At 49.7% G+C, this 25,611-nt stretch overlaps 1 protein-coding gene across 1 annotated transcript; it reads left to right on the top strand.

Moving 5' to 3' along the window:
* The first annotated feature begins 7,191 nt into the window (after nt 1-7,191).
* Nucleotides 7,192-23,833, top strand: LOC118087882 (cytochrome P450 2F5-like). The gene is made up of 9 exons (XM_060275508.2): nt 7,192-8,025; nt 10,752-10,914; nt 12,218-12,367; nt 12,956-13,116; nt 13,912-14,088; nt 15,704-15,845; nt 17,166-17,353; nt 20,973-21,114; nt 22,958-23,833. The coding sequence occupies exons 1-9, from the start codon at nt 7,840-7,842 to the stop codon at nt 23,137-23,139; spliced, it is 1,491 nt and encodes a 496-aa protein (XP_060131491.2). The 5' UTR covers nt 7,192-7,839; the 3' UTR covers nt 23,140-23,833.
* The last annotated feature ends 1,778 nt before the right edge of the window (nt 23,834-25,611 follow it).

The following is a 25,611-nucleotide window of genomic DNA, read 5'->3' as shown; positions in this document are numbered from 1 at the left end:
GCAGGCTAAGTTCACAGCTGAGAGTCACAATTATTCTTAGCGTTTTACTTTTGGAACAGACATGCAATCAAACCAAAACCCACCAGATCGTGTCTGGTTAATTCAATCAGTTTATGAGAGTTCGTAGTATTTGGAATGGCATAAAATTTCTAATTGGTAAATTTGTCTGTAATCCATCTAAGAAGACAGTTTACACTTTCTGCTCTTCCTTCTCTTGCCTTGCTCTTCTTTTCCACATTTTTTACAAATTAATATAGGGACGTGAGTGGCGCTGTGGTCTAAACCACAGAGCCTAGGGCTTGCTGATCAGAAGGTCACTCCTGGGTGCCAGATCCTCCCTAAAATTCCTGGGTCTAGTAGGAGTCGCAGTTCAAACAATGATTGCAGAATTAAAATGGGCTGCCAGATGCTGGGTTTAGCAAAGTGTTAAAATACAGGCCAAACCAGTTTCCCGTTCATGTAATTGCCTGGGCGCTAATATGGAGAACAAGAGGTAAGGGGATTTAACAAAGGAAACACTCTGTGCCTGATGACAGAGGTGTGAGCCTCTCCTTCAGTGGAGAGACGGTTGGTGGAGCCAAAGCAGAGCTGGGCCTTTGGATTGCAGTGGTGAGGATGTGACCTGGGAAAGAGGTTGCAGTCTGTTAAATGCGGCAAGCTGAGCAAAGGGACAGAGAGCCATAACTGATTTTTCTTTTCTTTTTCTTTTTAAAACTTTATTGCAAAATAATTTACATATAGCAACAAAGACAATACCTCAATGACAACTAAACATTAACTAACAACACATCGTCTAACATCACACACACTTTTGACTTTCAATTCACCTCATTGTGCTTTCTACATATTCTTAACCTGATCTGACACCATTTCCTATTATATGTGTTACATGTCCAGAAAATTTTTCTACATTTATAGTTTTCCTTCATATTCAAGATTCAATCTAGACCTGTCAGGAGAATTGTATTTTCACAATATTGTTTTAGATCTTCTTTAAATGTTATCCATTCTCTACACACTTTCTGGTTTGAGTTTCCTCTATTATTCTCCCAGTCATTTTAGAAAGTTCCAAATATTCTATCATCTTCACCTGCCGGTCAAGCTTTGTAGGAATTGAATCACATTTCCAGTTTTTTGCTACTAAAATTCTAGCCGCCGTAGTTGCATACTTAAAGATGGTTCTAAAGTTTTTTGAGATTTCAGCCCCTGAAGCCAAGGATGGGAATGAGGATTCACGCCTGACAAGCTGTTCCTCAGGTAGCTGAAAAATCTGCCTGGTTTTTGCAAACATGGCAGGGAGAGAAATTCAGGTGCAGACTCCTCCTCTGAAACTCTCGCCAGAAGCAGCCTTGGTTCCTTAGGGCTCGTGCACACTTCCGCTGGCCCTGCTACTTTCCCCTGGGGAAACCCAAGGTTTAGCACTAAATTGGAACAAATAGCGTTTTCCATGGATAGTCGTTTGCTCCATTTTAGGGCTACAGAGCAGGTTTTCCAGGGGGAAGCCTAGAAAGTGTGTGAGAAGCGGGAAATCGCTCAGACCCATGTTTTCTATGCACGAGACAAACGGAAGTGTGGGTGAACCTTTGCTGGCACAAACTGCAGGGAAACCCCTGCAAGAGCTCAAAGGAAGGTTGGGTGGGGGTTTTTTTAAGCAGAGGTTGGGTGGATGCTTAAGATTCCTGCATTGCAGGGGGTTGGGCTAGATGACCATCGGGGTCCCTTCTAAGATTCCATGATTCCATGAAGAGAATCCACAGAAATTCTCTTTGAAGGAAATCTGTAGGATCTCCTCTTGCGACTTTTGCAGCCAGGTTTCCTCGTGCCCTTAGGTCTTCTGCATGCAGAAAATCTTCCCCCTAAAGGAGGAGGCAAAATTAGAAGGAAGGAAACTCTCTCACACACACACCCCAAAAAAACCTCCAGGGAGTAAATACGGTAGCCTCTAACCTGCAGTGCTTTCTTTCTGAGGGTACTCAAGGGTACTCGAGTCCAGGACCTCCCCCCCAAAAAAAGTTTAAAGTGTGGCACTCACAGCAACAACTTCATGCAGACCCTCCAAGTGTCCTTATTTTCCATGGACAGTCCTGGGTTTACAGAAGCCACCCCAGGTTCTGATTTTATCCCAGAATGTCCCGCTTTTCCTTAGGTCGTCACTTTTTTCATCGGAGGGTATGCTTCATTGGGAGGGAGGATTCTGGCACCTTTCCTCCCTCTTTTTTAAAAAAGCACTGCGAACCAGGATAGACAAACTGAGTGGGGGTAACACTCTTCCTTCAGGGTCTTAAAATTGGCACATCAGAAAAGGCAGGATGACTCCCACTTTTAGGGTGATGACAGACCCTCCGATTCAGGGCTGAAGCAGGAAAAGTCCAATGCTTTTTTGGCCAGCCTATAAATAAATATGGCCTTATTTGGGTTACCCATTCAGCTTTCCATATCCTCCAAGATTTATCCAATGAAAATAGGGATGTCCCATTCCATAACAATAATTTTACTATTTATACCCCACACATTTTACTGGGTTGCCCCAGCCACCCTCCAACATATGTAAAAACATAATAAAACATTAAACATTTTTATAAAAAAAAACTCTTCCCTATACAAGATTGCCTTCAAATGGCTCAGGGGCCGAATAACTTCATACCCTCTAACATTTCTCCAATGAATATAGGAACATCCTAAGGAAAAGCGGGATATTCCGAGATGAAATCAGAAACTGGCTTCTCTAAATCAAGGACGTCCCTGGAAAATAGGGACACTTGGAGGGTCTGGCTTCCCAGACAGCATTTTTTTAAAAAAAAACAACCAGGAAAAGGAAACGGCGATGGTTTTGCATATTTGAAGGCTGAGGAGAAGCAAGCTGAACTGAGCTTCATCTTCAGTGAGCTTTTAGCACCCCGATTACCAGGCGCCATTTTTACAATACAGTGTGCCCAATATGCCACCTGAAATTAAATATACTTATGTTTTCTCCTGTGCAATGGAAGTCAAAGATGTGTGTCTAGGGAGACACTAGGGAGAAAAACCCAGAAGTCAGCTGTCTTCTGCTGTGGCAACCTCTTTGACTGCACCTTGCGAAAGCAATGGGTGTTTGGGAAAATGCCATGTGACAGAGGGACACATGGCGCTGCTGGGGGCCTGTGCCATGGCCCCCCCCCGGGGGGGTGCTCCTGCGGGCAGAGCCCCTGGGAAGCCGCTAAGTATTTGGCTGTCTCTGCATGTTGTTCCTCTCCTGAGAAGTTGCTGAGCCGAACTTGCTTCTCAATGGCATCTATTTGCTTAACTTCCCTCTGTGTTTACTTAGTTCCAGTTATGCAACAGAAATTCTGAGCAATAATAATAGCGTTGTTTTGCATCTTTCAAAAATCTGGATTCGGCTTTGGCAGGGTTTCCAAGCCAAGAAATGTCCCCTCTGCCTGGAGTTTGATGTATGAAGTACCGTAATGTAACAGAAATCTTCTCTTGAGAAATAGGTTGGCGCTGATCTTTGAAGGAAGAAGGCGAGGAAGGGGCGGTAGACCACCTTGGCTGTGAGTCCTGGATGACCCACTCCTTGGCTTACAGGTGTTTTCCACCTGGCCTGGGAGGGCAGAACCTGGACTGACTCCAGCTACAAAAGCGGAGGCGGCTGAGCAGACTCTTGGGCTGGGGTATTGTTGGAGAGGGGGCGCCGTTGCTACTTTTACTGTTTTAAATGTTTTACATTGTTTTAAACTGCTATTCAACGTGTGTAGTTTTAAATTTGGGAGTTTTGTTTTGGTTATTTAAATTAAGGGACATAAGATGCATCTAGGAAGAGAGCAGAGAGGTGCTGGGGCTCAGTGCTCTGGCAAGCCCCTGCTCTTTGGCCCCAGGAGTCCTTCAAACGCCAGGCGTCAGAGAGCTGGTGACATGTGCTGGGACCGGGGGGGGGGATTCAACGCAGCTCACAAGGACCGAATTCACACTTTCCAAAATGACCCCGTGAACACAGAGCCCTTGTTGGAAAGTTGCTCTCCTCTGAACTTTGCAGTGCAGCAATCCAGCCAAATAACTTGTGCAACAACAACAGAAAGCAAGAAATGGAGAGGGAAGAAAATAGACAGGAATGCCCATTTCTAACAATCGAACAAAGCTGAGGGCAAATCACTCAATGGCATAATGGTTAGAGGGCTGGGAGACCAGGGTTCATCTCCCCACTTCCCATACCATGAACTTCAGCGATCTTGGGCCAGTCACTGTCTCTTGACCCTACAGAGCTTCTTGGAAGAGGTGGGATTTGAATGTAATAAAGTAGAATAATTAGAATAACTGGGGATCACCAAAAGGCAGGAGGAGACCCAGAAAGCAGCTTTGGAGCCCAGTTCATGGCTCTGCAGAGGCCGTCAAAAGAAACTAGGAGAGCCACATTTGTCCCAAGGCTTCTTCTCTTCACCAACATCGTCGGCACAAACAAGTCTCTCGAGTGTCTGCCAAGAGACCTTTGTTTTGCCACTGTCCGTAACAAGCACTTTCTTCTTCGCTGAAAAAAAGTGAGAAGGAAGGACCTGCTGGGTGTTAGCAGATCTTGCAGTGTTTGGGTCAATAATATTGGAATATTTAGGGCTGCCATATTTCAAAAAGTGAAAATCCTGACAGAAGGGTTGCTGGTCTTATTTTGGCAATGTTATTGAGCTTTCGACTGCAGTATTCCCCCCACAAATCCAGGACTTCCTTCTTTCCTACTTTCCATCTTTCCTTCCTTTCCCTGGAGCTTGGTAAAGTCCTCCATTGTGTATTTTCTCAGCAAAGCGGAAGCGGGTCTCTTCTGTTGGAACGGCGTTTCTCGATTCATTCATTTATTTCTCAAAAACACCTCTGCTTTTCCATTTTGAAATGCATGGGGATTTTGTTTTTAAACTGGATTGTGGAAGGGAGACTCTCCCTGAAATACCTGCCCTCTCACACAAGCGAGTACTTGCAGGGTCAGGGCCTTCCATCTTTCTTCTTCCCCTCCCTCCCTAGTTGTACAACACTTTCCCCCACATCTTGCGCTACCTGCCTGGATCTCACAACCAACCTTTTGCCAGTTTTGAGAAGTTGCACCTCTTCATTCTGGAGATTGTCAAGACGCACCAGGCGCCCTTTGACCCTAACTGCCCTCACGACTTCATCGATAGCTTCCTGCTCAAAATGCAAGAGGTGAGCCCTTGGGCTTTTGAGGGTGGAGGAGGGGCTAAGTCCCAGGTGTTGCCCCCGTCCCTTGGCTACGTGCTTCTTCTCACCTGGGGCTAGCAGGGAAAGGGCAGAGGGGGCATTCCTGGCTGGGGGCATCAGGGCAGCTTCCTGGTAGCTGCATAAAGGGCGAGGGTGTGTTCTGCCATGGACAATGGAGGCCTTGCCTTGCTGCCTGTTTGCTCACCTTGGAGATAATCTCCCCGTCTTTTGGTGGAGGCCAAGACAGGTAACCTGAGCCCCGTTCCGTGTAAGCCCTGGATTTGGGACATGTCCAAAGAGGGGTGTGTATGTTGTGCATCACCACAATTTCACGTTTGCAAAGCTCAGGTGCCCCACCAGCCCTGAAATCCCTCTGTCGGGAAAGGGCGGACAAGTTGGATCAATGTAATATTCAACAGATGCAAAACTTCAAAGAAAATAAATCCTTAATCATCAGTGGAAAGCATATTGCGGCTGCAAAGATTAAAAGCCAACAAACGAGAACATAAGAAGAGACTGATGGATCAGGCCAATGGCCCCTCTAGCCCAGCCTTCTTTAGCAGACGCCCGATAGGGGAGCCCACAAGCAGGATCTGAGCACAAGAGCCCTCTCCCCTCCTGGGGTTTCCAGCAACTGGGATTCTGAAGCTTTGCTGCTTCTGACTGCGGAAGCAGAGCAGAGCCATCCTGGCTAGGAGCCACTGACAGCCCTCTCTTCCTCCATTAATTTCTCCAATCCTCTTTTAATGCCACGCAAGTTGGTGGCCGCCATTGCCTCCTGTGGAAGGGAGTTCCACAGTTTAATTGTGTGCCGCAACCTCTGCAAACAATCACTTCAGAGGAATGTGTGTAACTCAGAAAGCGTTAGGCAAATTGAGACTAATAACTTCCTTTGCAACACCATGTTCTTGCATAATATATATACACAGTATTTATAATTTTTGTAAAACAAATTTAGCAAAACAAATTATCAATCAATATACAGTGGTACCTTGGTTTACAAACACAATTGGTTCCGGAAGTCTGTACTTAACCTGAAGCGTACTTAACCTGAAGTGTACATAACCTGAAGCCAACTTTCTCATTGAAAGTATCGGTAATGGAAAGTGGATTAATCCGTTCCAGATGGGTCCGTGGAGTACTTAAACTGAAAATACTCAAACTGTATATATCATTGCCCAAAACTTTTTAACCTCTCTACATTTGCATAATGTGTTTTGGATGCTGCCTCCCATTAAAATCTCAAGGCGATACAGGATTGTCTCTCCCTTCCTGTGGTTTCCAGCAACTGTGATTCTGAAACATTGCTGACTCTGATTATTATCAGAGGCAGAGCACAGGCATTCTCCACTGACATCCCTCTCCTCCTCCTTGAATTTCCCCAGTCCTCTTTTAAAGCCATCTAGATTGGTGGCCATCACATCCTTAGGGCTTAATTTAAGCCCCAGAAGTCAATCTAAAGTTTGGATCCCAGTTGCTGGAAACCACAGGAGGGGAGAAGGCTCTTGCACTTGTATTCTGCTCCCTGAGTTCCCACATTTGAGAACAGGTTGCTGGACCGGATGGGCCATTGGCCTGATCTAGCAGTCAGAATTTTCTTACATTCTCATGGAACCTCCAGGTCCAGAGGCAGTCTATCTAGGTTTTTCAGTCCTTGTGGGGGGGTGGCATTTGGCCACTGTAGGAACCTGTTATGTACTGAGCTGAATCATAGAACAATAGGATCCAGAATCAGCAGTCTGATTGGTCCGCAGGAGCCACCCAATCCAACTCCAGGTGGAAGTAAATCCGCAACCTGATTGGCCTGCAGGAGCAGCCAATCAGGTGGCTGGCAGAAGTGAATCCGCAACCTGATTGGCCTGCAGGAACAGCCAATCAGGCTGCTGGCAGAAGTCAATCCACAAACTGATTGGCCCACAGGTGTAGCCCTGAAGTAGCCAATCACGCAAAGCCCATTGTGTAAATAATGTATATAAGCAGATGGTTTTGGGAAAGGGGCATTCTTCTCTTCTCCCTGATGACTAAGAGCTGAATAAAGAGCATGAAATTCACTCTCGACTCCGAGTATATTTCAGAACCGGATGCTGGACTTAACACTTTGGCCTGAACCAGCACAGCAGCCAGGTTCTCCTGGTGTTCTTAAGGTTTCCAGGGTCCGGGTGGGGCCTGTGAAGTGGGGCTAAAATGGGGAAAGTGGGGTGTGGAAAGTCAAGTGAAATGAAAACCAGAAGTCTATCAGGACGCCATGAGCCATAACTCAACCTTCTCTCCTGCCACCCCACCCCCCCTCCAAACGCCTGCGATTCTGCAAAGTGTGCATGGCACAAATATCCTGCTTTGGCAGCCCTCCAGGGTTGTAGAAGCTGGTAATGTGAACAAATATTTCCCAAGTCGAGAGCGAGAGCTGAAGGTGGAGTTGGGTGCCTTTCCCCACCGGCTTGGCTGATTTACAACGTCCTGTTGGGGGGCTGGAAAGCCGGACGGGCCATGTGGATCCCTGCCAGACCTTCCCTACAGCCCTGCAGGGGAGAGACGGCTCCAGGCCCCTGCAGGACCGTAAACAGTCATAAACGTCAGGAGTAAAATACAGGGGGGGGGAATATATACACACCCATATATTTAGTGTACAGGGCAAAGTCCAGTTCACATCCTCTCTCTGCTGCCATGGACCTCAGCGGGGCTCTCACCCCAGCCTTGCTGCTGCTCTGCCTTTCCTGCTTGCTTTTGTATCTGAATGGAAAAAGGGGGAGCAGGAAAAGTGGGAAGATGCCCCCTGGCCCAGCCCCGCTGCCTTTCGTAGGCAACCTCTTCCAGTTAGACCCCAAAGAAATGCACCGATCTCTGGAGAAGGTAAGAGACAACCTCTTCCCCCCCCCCCTCTTTATTTCCAGGGGTAACTTAAATGGTTGAGTTTCGTGCTTGAGCGAAACTCCAGACCTGTCATCATTCACGGCAGACCTGGGGACCCCAAACACCTTTGAAACCGGTTTAGCCATGAGAGCTTCCCCCAAAGAGCCCAGGGCCTCTTGCAGGGGGTCACTCTGACTCTGCAAAACAGCCAGAGTACAATTCGAGGCATGCATTTTATTCGGAGCCAGCAGCTGCGAAGTCATGAACACTCAACCTGGGAGGATTGCCTTCTGCTTTCCGTAATCACAGCCAGGCCACTGCTCAGACTGGGTGAGAGGAGATAGGAGAGGGCCACCTTCAAATATCTGAAGGGCTGTCCCGTGGAAGGTGGAGCAAGCTTGTTTTCTCCTGCTCTGGAGGGTAGGACTCAAACCCATGACTTCGAGTTACAAGAAAGGAGATTCCGACTAAACACCAGGAAGAACTTTATGACAGTGAGAGCTGTTCGACCGGGGAACGGACTCCCTTGGAAGGGGGTGGACTTCCTTGGAGGGTCTTTAGTATAGGTTGGAGGGGCCCCTGTCAGGGGTGCTTTAGCTGATATTCCTGCATTGCAGGGGGTTGGGCTAGATGACCCTTGGGGTCCCTTCCAACTCTACAATGCTATGATTCTTTGATTCAGTAACTACAGCCAAGCCATGGCTCAAAATACCAGGGGGAGGCAGAGGTGGCCCATCTTGGCTACCATTGCCAGAAGCCGACAAGCCGACATCATTTGTCTAGAATGGGGAAGGGGAGTCACTGTCTCCCACCCACCTTTTCCCTCATCATTTGGAAAGTGAGTCAGCATCTGGGATTAGATAAAAGAGGTTTTGGGAGGCATAATCAGCTGGGGAATCTTCCTTTTCATGACTTAAAGCCTGGCTAAACAGCTGACTTAGTTGATGATTCCGGTCTGTGCAGTTTGCCCAGTCGGACTTCACAGTCAGAGCAATGGGGATGCAGTGCCTGGCTGTGTGAACAGAGGTACGTACAAAGCAGCCCCAGGGAGTTTCTAGTCTTGCCAAAACAGAGTGAAATCTGAAAGAGATGGGTGAATCCATATAATCCGAGAAGAAGTATTACCTTGAGCAATTAGGGTTGAGCAACAGAAGTTTCTGGGCCAAGAAATGTGATATGGGCCTTTCGTTAAAGATTAATCCCAGGTGAGCCTTCAGTGTCCTTCCCATTGCGATCAAGTATCACATTGGCACACCATCATAGAATCATAGAATTGCAGAGTTGGAGTTGCGAGGGGCGGGGGTCCCTTCCAGCTCTACAATTAGGAGCAGTGATGTTTCTTTATATAGATATATAATTTTCATTAAGTTTTTCTATTTTACATTTTAGACTATTCATTTCAACCACCTTAAAATATCAATGACTTCCCCTCTTCTCCTTCCATGGTTCAATTTGCATGCCATAGATCCCTGCATATTTTACATAAACTAAGCCATTCAATATCTCATTTTTTATATGCGTCAAAACTTATTTACACTGTTGAATTTATCTTAATGCTGCCAACATTTGCAAATGTACACAATTTTCACCCATTAAACATTTTTCCATACATCACTACTGGAAGTGAGAGCTGGACCATAAAGAAGGCTGATCGCCGAAGAATTGATGCTTTTGAATTATGGTGCTGGAGGAGACTCTTGAGAGTCCCATGGACTGCAAGAAGATCAAACCTATCCATCCTTAAGGAAATCAGCCCTGAGTGCTCCCTGGAAGGACAGATCGTGAAGCTGAGGCTCCAATACTTTGGCCACCTCATGAGAAGAGAAGACTCCCTGGAAAAGACCCTGATGTTGGGAAAGATTGAGGGCACTAGGAGAAGGGGACGACAGAGGACAAGATGGTTGGACAGTGTTCTCGAAGCTATGAACATGAGTTTGACCAAACTGCGGGAGGCAGTGCAAGACAGGAGTGCCTGGCGTGCTATGGTCCATGGGGTCACGAAGAGTCGGACACGACTAAACGACTAAACAACAACAAAACATTTTTCACTCTTCTTTAAACGTATATTCTCCTTGTTCTCTTATTCTATAAGTTAAGTCTGCCTGCTGCGTGCCTTCCATCAGTTTAAGTTCCCATTCTTCTCCTCACCCGTTTTCCATTTTGGGGCTAACAAAACACGGGCCGCAGTAGTAGCATACATAAGTAGCCTCTTCTTCTTCTTCTTCTTCTTCTTCTTCTTCTTCTTCTTCTTCTTCTTCTTTGACACCTGGGAATTTCCATCTGAATTATCCCCAACAAAAAAAAGACTCTGGTCTTTTTAGAAAAGTGTTTTTAAACATTTTTTTCAATTCGTTATAAATTATTTCCCAATATTCTTTTACCATTTTACAAGTCTGCCACATGAGACAGAACGTACCCTCAGCCTCATCGCATCTCTAGGATTTATCTGATTCAGCCTTAAACATTTTAGCAAGTCTACTCAGAGTTAAATACCATCTGTAAATCATTTTCAGGCAGCGATGCTTCTGAACCCCAGTTGCTGAAAACTACAGGAGGGGAGAGGGGGTCTGCTGCTGAAATCCTGCTTGCGTAATGGGCATCTGGTTGGGCACTGTGAGAACAGGATGCTGGACCAGGTGGGCCATTGGCCTAATCCAGGAGCCAGGCTCTTAACGTTCCTATGATTCTGTGATTCAAATCCCGTGTCCTGTTCTTCCCTTTCGCAGCTCAGCGAGAGCTATGGCCCCATCTATACCGTCCACTTGGGGTCACTGCCTTGCGTGGTCCTCTGTGGATACCAGGCGGTCAAGGAGGCCTTGGTGGACCAGGCGGATGACTTCAGTGGCCGTGGGGACTTCCCAGTCTTCTATCGCTTCACCAGGGGCAATGGTAAGAAGACGGCCCCCACCCCAAAGGTCAGCTAGCTAAGGAGGTCACTTCAGTGCCAGCGGCCAGAGGGGTAGATTTAAAGACAGCAATGGGGTAGAGTTAAAAGGGTTGTCTAGGACCAAGCTCAGTGCAGGATCTGCAAGATAGGATCTGGCCATCCCAGCATCTCCAAAATATCTCTCTCCACCCTCTGCTGAAATATCCCCAGGGAGGGACAGCCCTGGACCTCTGCCGCCACCGCCACCCCGCAGGCAACCTCTTTCTGGCTCTCAAACAACTCTTACCAGAAGGACATGAAAGAGGGGTCAGCTCCAGGGTGTTCATCAATGACTGGGGGACACCTGGCTTGTGGAAAGGATCTCGGAGTCTTGGTGGACCACAAGCTGAACATGAGTCCACCGTGTGATGCAGCAACAAAAAAAGCTGATGCTGTTCTAGGCTGCATCAACAGAAGTCTAGTGTCCAGATCAAGGGAAGTGATAGTATTTCTCTCTTCTGCCTTGGTCAGACCACACGTGGAGTGCTGTGTCCAGTCCTGGGCACCACAATTTAAGAAGGGTGTTTGCAAACTGGAAGGTGAGCAGAGGAGGGTGATCAAGATGATCAAGGGCCTGGAAACCAAGCCTTATGAGGAACGGTTGAAGGAGCTAGGTATGTTTAGCCTAGAAAAGAGGAGACTGAGAGGAGATATGAGAGCTGTCTTCAGATATCTCAAGGGCTGTCCCATAGAGGACGGAGCAAGCTTGTTTTCTCCTGCTCTGGAAGTTAGGACTCAAACCAATGGCTTCAAGCTGCAGGAAAGAAGATTCCGACTAGACATATGGGTAAACTTTCTGACAGTAAGAGCTGTTCAATAGTAGAACATTCTCCCTTTGGCGATTGTGGACTCTCCTTCCTTGGAGCTTTTTAAGCAGAAGTTGGATGGCCATCTGCCATGGATGCTTCAGCTGAGATTCCTACATTACAGAGGTTTGTCCTAGATGAAGCTTGGAATCCCTTACAACTCTACGGTTCTACTGTTCCAGAGGTTGCTGAACTACATCTCCCGGCAACCCGCACAGCCAAGGGTAAAGGGAGAGGAGGGGAGTTGTAACGTGGGCAGGAGGCATCAATTAGCCACCCCTGGCTGTCATGGCCTCCCAAGCCACTCCTCACCTTGACTTCCAGATGGGCAGCCCCTCAGGAAGGTCTTCGGATGTCCCCTTGGAGCGAAAGGGAGGAAATCAGCTTTGGGCAGGGAGACCAACCACCCAGACCCCCCTCTGTGCCCCACTCAACCCACAGCTCCCCATGATTCCTGCAGGCATCGCCTTCTCCAACGGGGAGAAGTGGAAGGTCCTCCGCCGCTTCGCTCTGCACACCCTGAAGAACTTTGGAATGGGAACGAGCAGCATTGAAAGCCGGATCCAGGAGGAGGCCCAGTTCCTGGTCCAGGAGTTCCAGAAAACTGGTGGTGAGTCCTCGCCTGGTGGGCAGGAGAGGGAGGCGAGAGAGGATTTCGGAAGAGGAGATGGCTTTGCTCTGCCTCCATGGTTGGAGATAAGGATGCCAGACTAGATGGGCTCCCTTTGGCCTGATGCGGCAAGCTCTTCTTTTGTTCTTATGGAACCTCCAGCGCCAGAGGCAGTCTATCTTGATTCCTAGGTTCTATGTGAGAATGGGATGCTGGCCTAGATGGGCCCCCTCTGGCTTGATCCAGCCCCCAGGCTCTTCTGGTGTTCTTAGGCTCTCTCTATGACTTTCCCCATTTTTCAGAGCAGTGATTTGAGGTGCAGGCTCCGTTCTGTCGGCAGCTCACCTGGCAAGAGATGCGGGAAGGGTGCCGGCAGGGCTGAGCCTCTTTTAGATGCAGAGAGACCCGCTCCAAGGGCAGGGCTGGTCGCAGGATTGGTCACACCCCATGGCCCCAGGGGTGCTCTCGAGAGGGAGGGTGGAGCTGTGGCCAAGGGTCTCCTTGCCTGCTCGCTTTGAGGTCCTCCAAGGAAGGAGCCCCTCTGGCCCCCCCTCAAGGACTCCTCATCCTCTTCCTCTCTCCGTGCAGGGGCTCCCTTCGACCCCATCAACCCCATTTGCCGGGCCGTCTCCAACGTCATCTGTGCTGTGGTGTTTGGCCAGCGCTACGAATACCAAGACACCGACTTCCTCACCCTCCTGGACCACTTCAACGAGAACTTCAAGATCATGAGCTCCATCTGGGGGGAGGTGAGGTGGGGCCTGGGAAGAGGGTGGGTCCAAGCATCGGAGGAGACCGACTTGCTGCTCTCCACCCCTTTGGGGCTGTAACTCACAGAATCGTAGAGCTGGAAGGGACAACAAGAGTCAACTTGCTGAGAGCCAGTGTGCTGTAGTGGTTAAGAGCGGTGGACTCGTAATCTGGGGAACCGGGTTCGTGTCTCCGCTCCTCCACATGCAGCTGCTGGGTGACCTTGGGCTGGTCACACTTCTCTGAAGTCTCTCAGCCCCACTCACCTCACAGAGTGTTTGTTGTGGGGGAGGAAGGGAAAGGAGAATGTTAGCCGCTTTGAGACTCCTTAGGGTAGTTATAAAGCGGGGTATCAAATTCAAACTCTTCTTCTTCTTGTTGTTCATCTAGTCCAACCTTCTGCAATATAGGAATCACAGCTAGGGAATATCCCCGACAGAGGGCCTCTGGTTAAAAGCCATCATACTGAACAAATCAGGTCCCTCAGGGTGTTTTTTCCCCACCTGACTCTAAAGGAAAATTGATGTTGGGTGAAAATGACTGTCACTTCCAAGGTTCCAATATATTGCCTCTTTGAGAATGAGGCAGCTCCCATTGGGGTTATTATTATTTACCTATATTTATTTATAACATGACACAGTAGGATAACAAATGTCACATCAAATAAAAGTAGGATCATAGAATCATAAAATTGAGAGGCAGGGCATAAATAATTATATTATTATTAGTATTATCATCATCATCATCATCGTTATTATTATTATTATTACCTCTCCTTCTCCCCATTTCCCCAGCTCTACAACATCTTCCCCAGCCTCATGGATGTCCTGCCAGGGCCCCATCACAAAATCTTCCGCAACTTTGAGAAACTGCGTCAGTTTATCACAGAGCGCATTCGATGCCACCAAAAGGATCTGGACCCCGGCGCCCCGCAGGACTTCATCGACTGCTTCCTCATCCGCATGGAGCAGGTACCTCCAAGAAGGGGGGTCCATCTGCCCCCCCAGGACACCCACCCACCAGCCATCACCCCTGCTGCTCAATTCGTTTGGGGTAGAAACCCTGCCCTGAGGCTGCCAGCAGGCTATCAGATCAGCGCCTTGTCTACTATTCATTTATTTGATTCGTAAAATTCAGGCACACTGTATTAGGAAAAAGGAACCAAGCAAACCTCCAAGTGGTTTACAAAAAAAAGAAAAGAAGAAGAAACAATAGAATTATTACCGTAGTTTTTTTAAAAAATCAATTGTTTAAGACATTGTAAAAGTTAAACTAGCAATGGATCGGATTTCTAAACATCTGGGTAAGGCTTGCCTAAACAAGTGCAAAGGCGGTGCCTGGCTGGTGTCAATTGGCAGGGAGTTCCAAAGTTCAGGATGGGAGACACCTGGCTTGAGAGCAGTACATGTGAAAAGGATCTAGGAGTCCTGGTAGACCACAAACTTGACATGAGTCAACAGTGTGATGCAGCAGCTAAAAAAGCCAATGCAATTCTGGGCTGCATCAATAGAAGTATAGCGTCTAGATCAAGGGAAGTAATAGTACCACTGTATTCTGCTCTGGTCAGACCTCACCTGGAGTACTGTGTCCAGTTCTGGGCACCACAGTTCAAGAAGGATACTGACAAGCTGGAACGTGTCCAGAAGAGGGCAACCAAAATGGTCAAAGGCCTGGAAACGATGCCTTATGAGGAACGGCTTAGGGAGCTGGGTATGTTTAGCCTGGAGAAGAGAAGGTTAAGGGGTGATATGATAGCCATGTTCAAATATATAAAAGGATGTCATATAGAGGAGGGTGAAAGGTTGTTTTCTGCTGCTCCAGAGAAGCGGACACGGAGCAATGGATTCAAACTACAAGAAAGAGGATTCCACCTAAACATTAGGAAGAACTTCCTGAAAGTAAGAGCTGTTCGGCAGTGGAATTTGCTACCAAGGAGTGTGGTGGAGTCTCCTTCTTTGGAGGTCTTTAAGCAGAGGCTTGACAGGCATATGTCAAGAATGCTTTGATGGTGTTTCCTGCTCGGCAGGGGGTTGGACTGGATGGCCCTTGTGGTATCTTCCAACTCTATGATTCTATGATTCTAGGTGCTGCCACACTAAAAGGCCGATTTCTTGCAGATGCGGAATGGGGGTTACATGGCACCCGTAGTCATGCCAATCAAAGCGGTCAAGTGGGCATATAGAATCAGAGAACTGCAGAACTGGAGGGCACCCCCAGGGCTCATATAGCCCAGCTCCCTGCGATATCAAAAGGGAGGGGGGAGCCAATAATAATAATAATAATAATAATTTATTATTTATACCCCGCCCATCTGGCCGGGTTCCCCCAGCCACTCTGGGCGGCTTCCAAAAAAAACAGAAATTCTAAAATACAGAAATCCATCAAACATTAAAAGCTTCCCTAAACAGGGCTGCCTTGAGATGCCTTCTAAAGGTCTGGTAATTGTTCTCTTTGACCTCTAGTGGGAGGGCATTCCACAGGGTGGGTGCCACTACCGAGAAGGCCCTCTGCCAAGCTTTCCCCCGCAGGAGAACACAATCTACAATCCATCCTTGCGCATGCCGCCTCCCCTCTGGTCTCTTTCAGGAGAAGCAAGACCCTCTGAGCTACTTCCACACAGAGACACTGGTGATGACCACCCACAACCTGTTTTTCGGGGGCACCGAAACCACCAGCACCACACTGCGCTACAGCTTCCTCATCCTCATGAAGTACCCCGAAGTGGCAGGTGAGGGGCAGGGAGCTGCAATCCCCACATTGCAGGGGGGGGGGTTGGACCGGATGGCCGTTTGGGTACCCCCCCAACACTACAATGCTTCAAAAGGAAAGCCGGCAAAAGGCAGGCGGCAGGCGGCTGGGCATACAGGGCACTTGCTTGGCATGCAGAAGGTCCCGGCAGGTGCAGTCCCTGGCAGCATCTCCGGGGAGGGGTGGGGGACAAGGTCCCCTCCTCCTGCTCTGGTCAGACCTTACCTGGAGTACTGTGTCCAGTTCTGGGCACCACAGTTCAAGGAGGATACTGACAAGCTGGAACGTGTCCAGAAGAGGGCAACGAAAATGGTCAAAGGCCTGGAAACGATGCCTTATATGAGGAACGGCTTAGGGAGCTGGGTATGTTTAGCCTGGAGAAGAGAAGGTTAAGGGGTGATATGATTGCCATGCTCAAATATATGAAAGGATGTCATATGGAGGAGGGAGAAAGATTGTTTTCTGCTGCTCCAGAGAAGCGGACACGGAGCAATGGATTCAAACTTCAAGAAAGAAGATTCCACCTAAACATTAGGAAGAACTTCCTGACAGTAAGAGCTGTTTGGCAGTGGAATTTGCTACCAAGGAGTGTGGTGGAGTTTCTTTGCTTCTATCAGAGTTCAGTGGCTTTAAAATGGCAACATTCTTAGCTTTTTGAATTCCATCTGTTTCATTTTAATTTGCATGAGCTGCCTTGAGACCCAGTCAGGGAGGAAAGTGGAATATAAATAATAAATTATTATTATTATTATTATTATTATTATTATTATTAATTTATTAATTTATACCCCACCCATCTAGCCGGGTCCCCCCCCCCGCCACTCTGGGTGGCTTCCAACACACAATAAATACATTAAAATATCGCAGATAAAAACTTCCCTAAACAGGGCTGCCTTTAGGTATTTTCTAAATGTCAGGTAGTTTATCTCTCTGACCTCTGATGGGAGGGCGTCCCTACCAAGAAGGCCCTCTGCCTGGTTCCCTGTAGCTTTGCTTCTTGCAGTGAGGGAACCGCCAGAAGGCCCTCGGCGCCGGATCTCAGTGTCCTGGCTGAATGAATATAAACAAAAATGATAATGATAACAGTGATATACAACATATAAAAACTCTCCTTCCTTTGCGGTTTTTAAGCAGAGGTCAGATGGCCGCTTGCCAGGAATGCTTTCGTGGAGTTTCCTGCATCGCAGGGGATTGGACTGGATGACCCCTGGGGGTCCCTTCCAACTCTATGATTCTGTGAGTTCAGGGACTGGGTTCGAGAACCATCACCTCCTCCTCTTCCTCCTCCATCTCCCTGCAGCTCGAGTCCACCAGGAGATTGACCACGTGATCGGGCCGGACCGCCCCCCCTGCCTGGCTGACCGCAAGCACATGCCCTACACGGAGGCCGTCCTCTACGAGATCCAGCGCTACATCACCATCCTGCCCATGGGGCTCCCTCGCGCCGTCACCCGCGACACCCCCTTCAGGGGCTTCCTGCTGCCCGAGGTGCCCAAGGCCAGAAGAAGAACCCCCACCCAGTTTCCTTCACTGGGTGAAGGTTGCTGGATGTCAAACTTCCCCCTCCCACCCCAGCTGCATCACACAGGGTTGGACTAGAGGACCCTTGGGGCCCCTTCCAGCTCTCCAGTTCTGTGATGCTGTGACCATTGGCCATGCTGGCTGTGGGGGCTCCCAGCCTGTGGATTTCAGCAACATCTGAAGGGTGCCAGATGCCCAACATGCAGACTCTGACTCAGAGCAGGTCAAGGGCTCGGCTCTGCCCTCCACAGTCGGGAGGCAGCAATGCTTCTGAATTGCTGGAAACCACCAGAGGGGAGAGTTGCTCTTGTGTTCGAATCCTGCTTGTGGGTTTCCCACAGGAATCTGGTCGGCCACTGTGAGAAAAGGATGCTGGATTACATGGGCCCCCTTTGGCCTGATCCAGCAGACAGGCTCTTCTTATGCTCTTATAGGACCTCCAGCTGTAGAGGCAGTCTATCTGCATTCCTAAGTTCTTGGAGGTACCGTGTTTCCCCTTTTTTAAGACACCGTCTTATAACTTTTTTTCCTCAAAAAAACACACGGTGGCTTATTTTCAGGGGGTGTCTTTTTTTTTAAGTGCTGGTACAACTGGGTCCCACTGGCTCAGGACACTCGGTGCTCTCTTCCGCGCACATTATAAACACCACACTCTAGCCTACTGTGCTATCCAGGTTTTACTGTCAACCAGGCTGGCAGCAGCTCTCCAGGATTTCAAACTTGGGGGTACCTGGGGGTTAAACCTGGGATCCTTCTGCTCCCCGGGCTCTCTCACGCCGGCCGAGGAATGAGGAGGGAGGCCGTGACCCGCCCCGCTCCGAGATGCTTGTGAGGGAAGCGCGAGGGGGACGAGGCTTGGGCCCATGCCCCTGGCGCGCGCGCACGGCTGAATGACGAGCCGAAGCGGAACCTTTTCTCTGTGGGGGGGGGGAGACGCGCGTGCGCAAACACACACACACACACACACTGAGAGAGAGACACGCACAGGGAGAGAAAGAAAGAGACGCGCGCGCACACACACACACACACACACAGAGACGCACGGGGGAGAGAGAGAAAGAGACGCGCGCACACACACAGAGAGAGAGACGGACGCACGAGGAGAGAAAGAAAGAGACGCGCACAAACACACACACAGAGAGACGCACGGGGGAGAGAGAGAAAGAGACACGCGCGCACACACACACACAGAGAGACGGATGCACGGGGAGAGAAAGAAAGAGATGCACACAAACACACACAGAGAGAGAGAGACGCACGGGGGAGAGAGAGAGACGCGCGCACACACGCACACACAGAGAGAGACGGACGCACGGGGAGAGAAAGAAAGAGACGCGCACAAACACACACACAGAGAGACGCACGGGGGAGAGAGAGAAAGAGACGCGCGCGCACACACACACACACAGAGACGGATGCACGGGGAGAGAAAGAAAGAGATGCACACAAACACACACACAGAGAGAGAGACGCACGGGGGAGAGAGAGAGAGACGCGCGCACACACGCACACACAGAGAGAGACGGACGCACAGGGAGAGAAAGAAAGAGACGCGCACAAACACACACACAGAGAGACGCACGGGGGAGAGAGAGAAAGAGACGCGCGCGCACACACACACACACAGAGACGGATGCACGGGGAGAGAAAGAAAGAGATGCACACAAACACACACACAGAGAGAGAGACGCACGGGGGAGAGAGAGAGAGACGCGCGCACACACGCACACACAGAGAGAGACGGACGCACAGGGAGAGAAAGAAAGAGACGCGCACAAACACACACACAGAGAGACGCACGGGGGAGAGAGAGAAAGAGACGCGCGCGCACACACACACACACAGAGACGGATGCACGGGGAGAGAAAGAAAGAGATGCACACAAACACACACACAGAGAGAGAGACGCACGGGGGAGAGAGAGAGAGACGCGCGCACACACGCACACACAGAGAGAGACGGACGCACAGGGAGAGAAAGAAAGAGACGCGCACAAACACACACACAGAGAGACGCACGGGGGAGAGAGAGAAAGAGACGCGCGCGCACACACACACACACAGAGACGGATGCACGGGGAGAGAAAGAAAGAGATGCACACAAACACACACACAGAGAGAGAGACGCACGGGGGAGAGAGAGAGAGACGCGCGCACACACGCACACACAGAGAGAGACGGACGCACAGGGAGAGAAAGAAAGAGACGCGCACAAACACACACACAGAGAGACGCACGGGGGAGAGAGAGAAAGAGACGCGCGCGCACACACACACACACAGAGACGGATGCACGGGGAGAGAAAGAAAGAGATGCACACAAACACACACAGAGAGAGAGAGACGCACGGGGGAGAGAGAGAGAGACGCGCGCACACACGCACACACAGAGAGAGACGGACGCACAGGGAGAGAAAGAAAGAGACGCGCACAAACACACACACAGAGAGACGCACGGGGGAGAGAGAGAAAGAGACGCGCGCGCACACACACACACACAGAGACGGATGCACGGGGAGAGAAAGAAAGAGATGCACACAAACACACAGAGAGAGAGAGAGACGCACGGGGGAGAGAGAGAGAGACGCGCGCACACACGCACACACAGAGAGAGACGGACGCACAGGGAGAGAAAGAAAGAGACGCGCACACACACAGAGAGCGTGCGGCTGCAGCGCTCACGAAGCAGCGCTGCACTTAGGGGAAGATGGCCAGGGAGGGGGGCTGCGGGGTCAAGGCAACGCGTGAAAGGGAGGGATGGCGAGGAAGAAGTGGGGAGTGAACTGATCGGGGCTTTAACATGCCCGCACGCGCAAAAGGGAGGCTCGGAATGTGGAGATCGGTTCTGGCTGCTTCTCTTAAAGTGCCGCAAGTAACGAGCCTCTCTCTCTTTCCTCCTGCCGCTCGTGCCCTTGGTGCTTCGTGCGGCGCTGCTTCACGCTTTGTCAGCGCTGCAGCCGCCACCGCTTCTGGGCACCCACCCGACCCCGCAGGCTTCCTCCTCCTGCCGCGGCCGGCATTGCAGGAGCTGGGTCCTGCTGGCTGGTGCTCCGTGCGGCACTGCTGCACGCTTTATTGGCACTAAAGCAGCCACCGCCGCTTCCGGGCACTGACCCGACCCGGCAGGCTTCCTCCTCCTGTCGCGGCCGGCATGCTGGGTCCTGCTAGCTGGTGCGGAAGTATGGCTTATTTTCGGGGTATGTCTTATAGCTCTCAAATGGTTAAAAACCCTGCCATGGCTTACTTTCTGACTACGTATTAAAAAAGGGGAAACACGGTATTTGGCCGCTGTGAAAAGAGGATGCTGGGCTAGGTGGGGCCCTGGCCTGATCCAGCAGGCGCTCCTTTTGTTCTTACTTTCTCACCACCCATTTAATTTGGATCTCTTCCCTTTATGAGGGAAACTTGGTCAGTAAAACAGAAAATTGCCCGTGACCTGACTGTCTGGAAGCCCCTTCCATCTCCAAAATGTCAAGACTGCTGTCTCTCCAGCGGCTCTCAGCATTTCCCATGACTCCTCTCTCTTTCCCTTTTCCTCCCACAATCCTAACAACTCCCGTTCTCTCTCCCTGCCAAACCTCACCACAGGGCACCAACGTGATTCCTCTCCTGAGCTCAGTGCACTATGACCCAACCCAGTTCAAGGACCCCACAGCCTTCAACCCAGCCAACTTCCTGGATGAAAACGGCGCCTTCAAAAGTAGCAACGCCTTCATGCCTTTCGCCCCAGGTAGGGAAGCGGAGCGGGGTGGTTCGGAGGAGGTTCGGTACCCAGAAAGGTCCCGGGGTGGGTTGCAAAAATTAAAACAAGGTGTAGTTTGGATCGATACCTTTGCTTCCTTAATCAACTGTAAGACAAGGGAGGTGTCACGATGCTCGAGAAATAGAGCAGTCAGTTGGTCTGCTGTGATCGTGTTACATAAACACAGCATCCGTAAAGTTGATGTGGAAGGAAATGCTTCTGAGCACAAGTTGCCGGTCCTGCCTGGAGGTTTCCCAGCGGCGTTTGGTTGGGACTCGATAGGCCATTAGCCTGATCCAGCAAGCACTTCTTATGCTCTTTTATGTTCATTCCTCCAATGCCTTTTCCTTCCACTGGTGCCGCAGGAAGTGCACAAGAAAAGCCGCTGCGTTTCCTAATGAGCAGTATGGATTTAAATATATGTGTGTGTGTTATTGAAGCCTTGCACAACAGTGGTCCTTAGCTGAACAAAGTTTGCACAAGAGCGATGAAAGATTTTGAAAAAAAAACTATAGCGCAACATGCAGCTGCTAGTGTCTCTGAGGGAGGTGGATTTTCACTATGGTTTACCCATAATTTTGCTTGCACACTGCTTGGTCTTAAACCTTCCAAGTGAATGAATGACAATCGATGTCGTGTTTGGAGATGTGGCGAGAGACCATCTCCTCCTAACTGGCTTGCTGAAAGTCTGATATGCCTCCAAGCATGTGGCAATCGGTGGGTAATAGCTGCCTTATGCTCAGGTGAGGCGAAACCAGACCTGGGATTCAGAAGCATCGTTGCCTCTGACCAGGAAAGTTGGGCATAACCAACTTGGCTGGTAGTCATCGAGAGCCCTCTCCTCCTTCATGAATTTGCCCAATCCTCTTTTCAAGCCATCTGGGTCGGTGGCCACCCGGGTCTCTTGTGGCAGGGAGTTCCATAGTTCAACAATGTGCTGCATGAAGGACTTGCTTTGATCTGACCTGAACCTTCCAACACTGAACCGCATTGCCAGAGTATTACGAGAGAGGGAGATGTTTATCGATCCACTTTCTCAACACTAAGCATAATTTTATAGAGATTGGGGAAGGCCAATAGATTATTATTATTATTATTATTATTATTATTATTAATTTTCCCACCCATCTGGCTGGGTTTTCCCAGCCACTCTGGGTGACTTCCAACAAGAGATTAAAAATACATTCAACTTCAGTCATTAAACCTCCCCTAAACAGGGCTGCCTTCAGATGTCTTCTTCTAAACGTCAGATAGATACTTATTTCTTTGACATATGATGGCAGGGTGTTCCAAGGGGCGGGAGCCACTACCAAGAAGACCCTCTGCCTGGTTCCCTGTAGCTTCACTTTTCGCAGTGAGGGAACCACCAGAAGGCTCTTTGAGCTGGACCTCAAGTGTCCGGGCTGAACAATGGGGGTGGAGACGCTCCTTCAGGTATACAGGACTGAGGCCATTTAGGGCTTTCAAGGTCAGCACCAACACTTTGAATTGTGGCCGGAAACGTACAGGGAGCCAATGTAAGTCTTTCAGGACCGGTCTTATGTGCTCTCGGCGGCCGCTCCCAGTCACCAGTCTTAACTGCCACATTCTGGATTAGCTCTGTCAGTAGATGAGACTCCTAATCTCAGGGTCGTGGGTTCGAGCCCCATGTTGGGCAAAGGATTCGTGCCTTGAGAGGGTTGTGCTAGATGACCCTTGTGGTCCCAACTCTGCAATTCCTGGAGTCTGGGATTCTTCACACTCTCCAGCCCACCCTTGACCCCTTTCCGCGCTTCCTTCTGGGAATCGGGGGTGCAGATTCTAAACCCTGTTCTTTGCTCCTCGCCTGCAGGGAAGCGCATTTGCCTGGGGGCCGGCCTGGCCCGGATGGAGATCTTCCTCTTCCTCACCACTATCCTCCAGCACTTCAGCCTCCACCCCATGGTCCCCCCTGCGGAGATCGACCTGTCGCCCCAATGCACAGGCCTGGGCAATGTGCCCCGCCCCTTCGAGTTCAGGCTCCTCCCTCGCTAGCTGGAGGATAGCTTCCTTCTCCGGGCACAGGACCAGAAAGAGGTGCTCAGCCCTGGCGCTGGACCCACAACCAGGCATGGGGCTTCACTGCCCTCCCCCAGACAAACAGCTGGGTCGTCACGCATCCCTATTCTGCACCTTGTACATATTATTAACATGCATGCATAATTCCTCTTGCTTTACATAACTTGCTCCCCATTTGGTCTGCCTTTCTCAGCTCTCCATCCTCAACCTTTCGAGGTTTCCACAGGTGCCGCTCAGATGCTTTAAAGCAGTCCGTTCCCAAATATTTTGGGGCCACCCGCACCCCAGTTCTGTAAACTCATCCCCAGTGCCCCCCCCCGCCCTATTAAAAACATTGTTCGGACTAGCTGTTCACACGACCTGCTGAGAAATAAATTTCAAAGCAGTAACAACAAATCGCACATCTATCCAAAATCCAGTTGGGGGTTTTTGAGTTTCATGAATTCGGCCGCATGAATGAACTTGGATCCAGGGACTTGGATCCAGCTTAGCGTTGCCTTACGTCTGCAATTTCTGGGACATTGCGGGGATTCTGCCGTCTGAAACAGTGTTTGGGCGCTTGTTGGAAGAGTCATCAACCCAAGGATTTGCTGCCACCTAGCGCTGATGCAATTAATTGCAGGCACACACAAACACAAAAACATTTAATAAAAAACCTGCTTCTTTCCCATTAGGGGTATCTTTTTAAACTACTCAAAAGGTTTCTTTATTGTTTAATCTGAGTGAGCCACACAAATTGTGAAGGTGTGAATGGAGCCCTCAATAGCCTCCTCCTCCTCCTCCATGAATCTGCCAAATCCTTTTTTTAAGCCACCCAAGTTGGTGGCCATCCCAGCCTCCTGTGGCAGGGAGTTCCACAGTCCCTTTTCTCTGTCCTGATATACCTGGTTTGGTGTGCTTTAGGCCCCAAATCAGTTGGATGCCTCCCGTTGCCAGTGAGATCCCAGCAGGTCCCCTTCTTGAGGCAGCTCTTTGCGGTACCAAATAATCCAGCCCCCACAGCCTCTCTCCCTCTGGCCACCCTGCCCCACTCACTGGTTCCTTTTTTAAAGTGATGCTCGCCACCCTCAAAGTCGCTTTCCCGAAGCCCAGCTGAGCGATTGCTCCCTGCCGAGGGAAGCGCTCTCTCTACATGGTCAGGAGAACTCTTCAGTGTTTCGATGTTTGCCAAGTTGTTCTGGGCCATCATTAAAATGCAGCTCTGGGGCTTGCCGAAATTAGGTTTTTCTCTCCTTTCTACAGCCCAGGATCCCTCGACATGCTTAGCCATCTCTCGTACTCGTTCCTCACACCTTCCCAAGTCAGTTCAAGGGGACCACCCTGCGTCCCTTTTCCTGCCTGAACCTCTGCAGACCCTTTTCCTAAACCAAAGTCCAGGGATTTATACTGTCCTGGGAGCATCGGGGTCAGCACTCATTTAGGGCCATTTAGCGCAGCAAACTTGCACGTGCCGGTTTAAATGTGCAGCGGCAATTTTGGAAATGCTTTATTGCTTTGGTCCAGGCACCCCCAAACTTCGGCCCTCCAGATGTTTTGGACTACAATTCCCATCTTCCCCAACCACTGGTCCTGTTAGCTAGGGATCATGGGAGTTGTAGGCCAAAACATCTGGAAGGCAGCAGTTTGGGGATGCCTGCCTTGGTCAGATCCCACCTGGAGTCTTTGCCCAGCTTGAAGGATGTTGACAAGCTGGAATGCAGAGGAGGGCAACCAAGATGGTCAAGGGTCTGGAAACCGAGCCTGATGAGGAACGGTTGAAGGAGCAGGGTATGTTTAGCCTGGAAAAGAGGAAACTGAGAGGAGATAGGAGAGCCATCTTCCAATATCTCAAGGGCTGTCACACGGAACATAGAGCAAACATTTTTTCTCCTGCTCTGGAGGGCATGACTCGAACCCAAACCAATGGCTTCCAAACAAAACAAAAGTTAGGAGAAAGGAAATTCTGACTAAACATCAGGAGGAACTTTTTGAGCTGTTTGACAGTGGAACAGATTCTCTCAGAAGGCGGTGGACTCTCCTTCCTTGGAGGTTTTTGAGCAAAGGTTCAGTGCCTGTCCATCTGTCATGGATTGCAGGGGGTTGGACTAGATGATCCCTGGGGATCCCTTAGAAGTTTATTTCTCCCTCTCTCTCTCTCTCCTTACCCTAGAACTCACAGGCTTCTTGTTGCGGGAATTAAAGCAGGAGAAAGGAGAAATATGTAGGAGAAATATGTTGGACACAAATGCAGATAATTAAATCCACGTTCCACCGAGAAATGGGGGCACAGGGACTTCAGAGGATGAGATGGGGACAACTCTTCTAGATCAGTGTTTCTCAACCTTTTTTGGGCCACGGCACACTTGTTCCGTGAAAAAAATCATGAGGCACACCACCATTAAAAAAGTTAAAAAATTTAACTCTGTGCCGCCCTATATTGACTATAATTATGACTGTAAGAAACACTTG

Source organism: Zootoca vivipara, chromosome 6, assembly GCF_965207765.1.
Source record: "Zootoca vivipara chromosome 6, rZooViv2.hap1.1, whole genome shotgun sequence".
NCBI lineage: Eukaryota > Metazoa > Chordata > Lepidosauria > Squamata > Lacertidae > Zootoca > Zootoca vivipara.
Note: the sequence above shows the minus strand (reverse complement) of the source record. Positions and strands in the feature narration are given on the sequence as shown.

What these genes read in the sequence shown, in the direction of transcription:
- LOC118087882 (XM_060275508.2), top strand. Translation starts at nt 7,840, where the DNA reads ATGGACCTCAGCGGGGCTCTCACCCCAGCCTTGCTGCTGCTCTGCCTT. An exon ending in TGCACCGATCTCTGGAGAAG is followed by an intron (nt 8,026 to 10,751) that starts GTAAGAGACAAC and finishes TCCCTTTCGCAG; the next exon opens with CTCAGCGAGAGCTATGGCCC. An exon ending in GAAGTACCCCGAAGTGGCAG is followed by an intron (nt 15,846 to 17,165) that starts GTGAGGGGCAGG and finishes ATCTCCCTGCAG; the next exon opens with CTCGAGTCCACCAGGAGATT.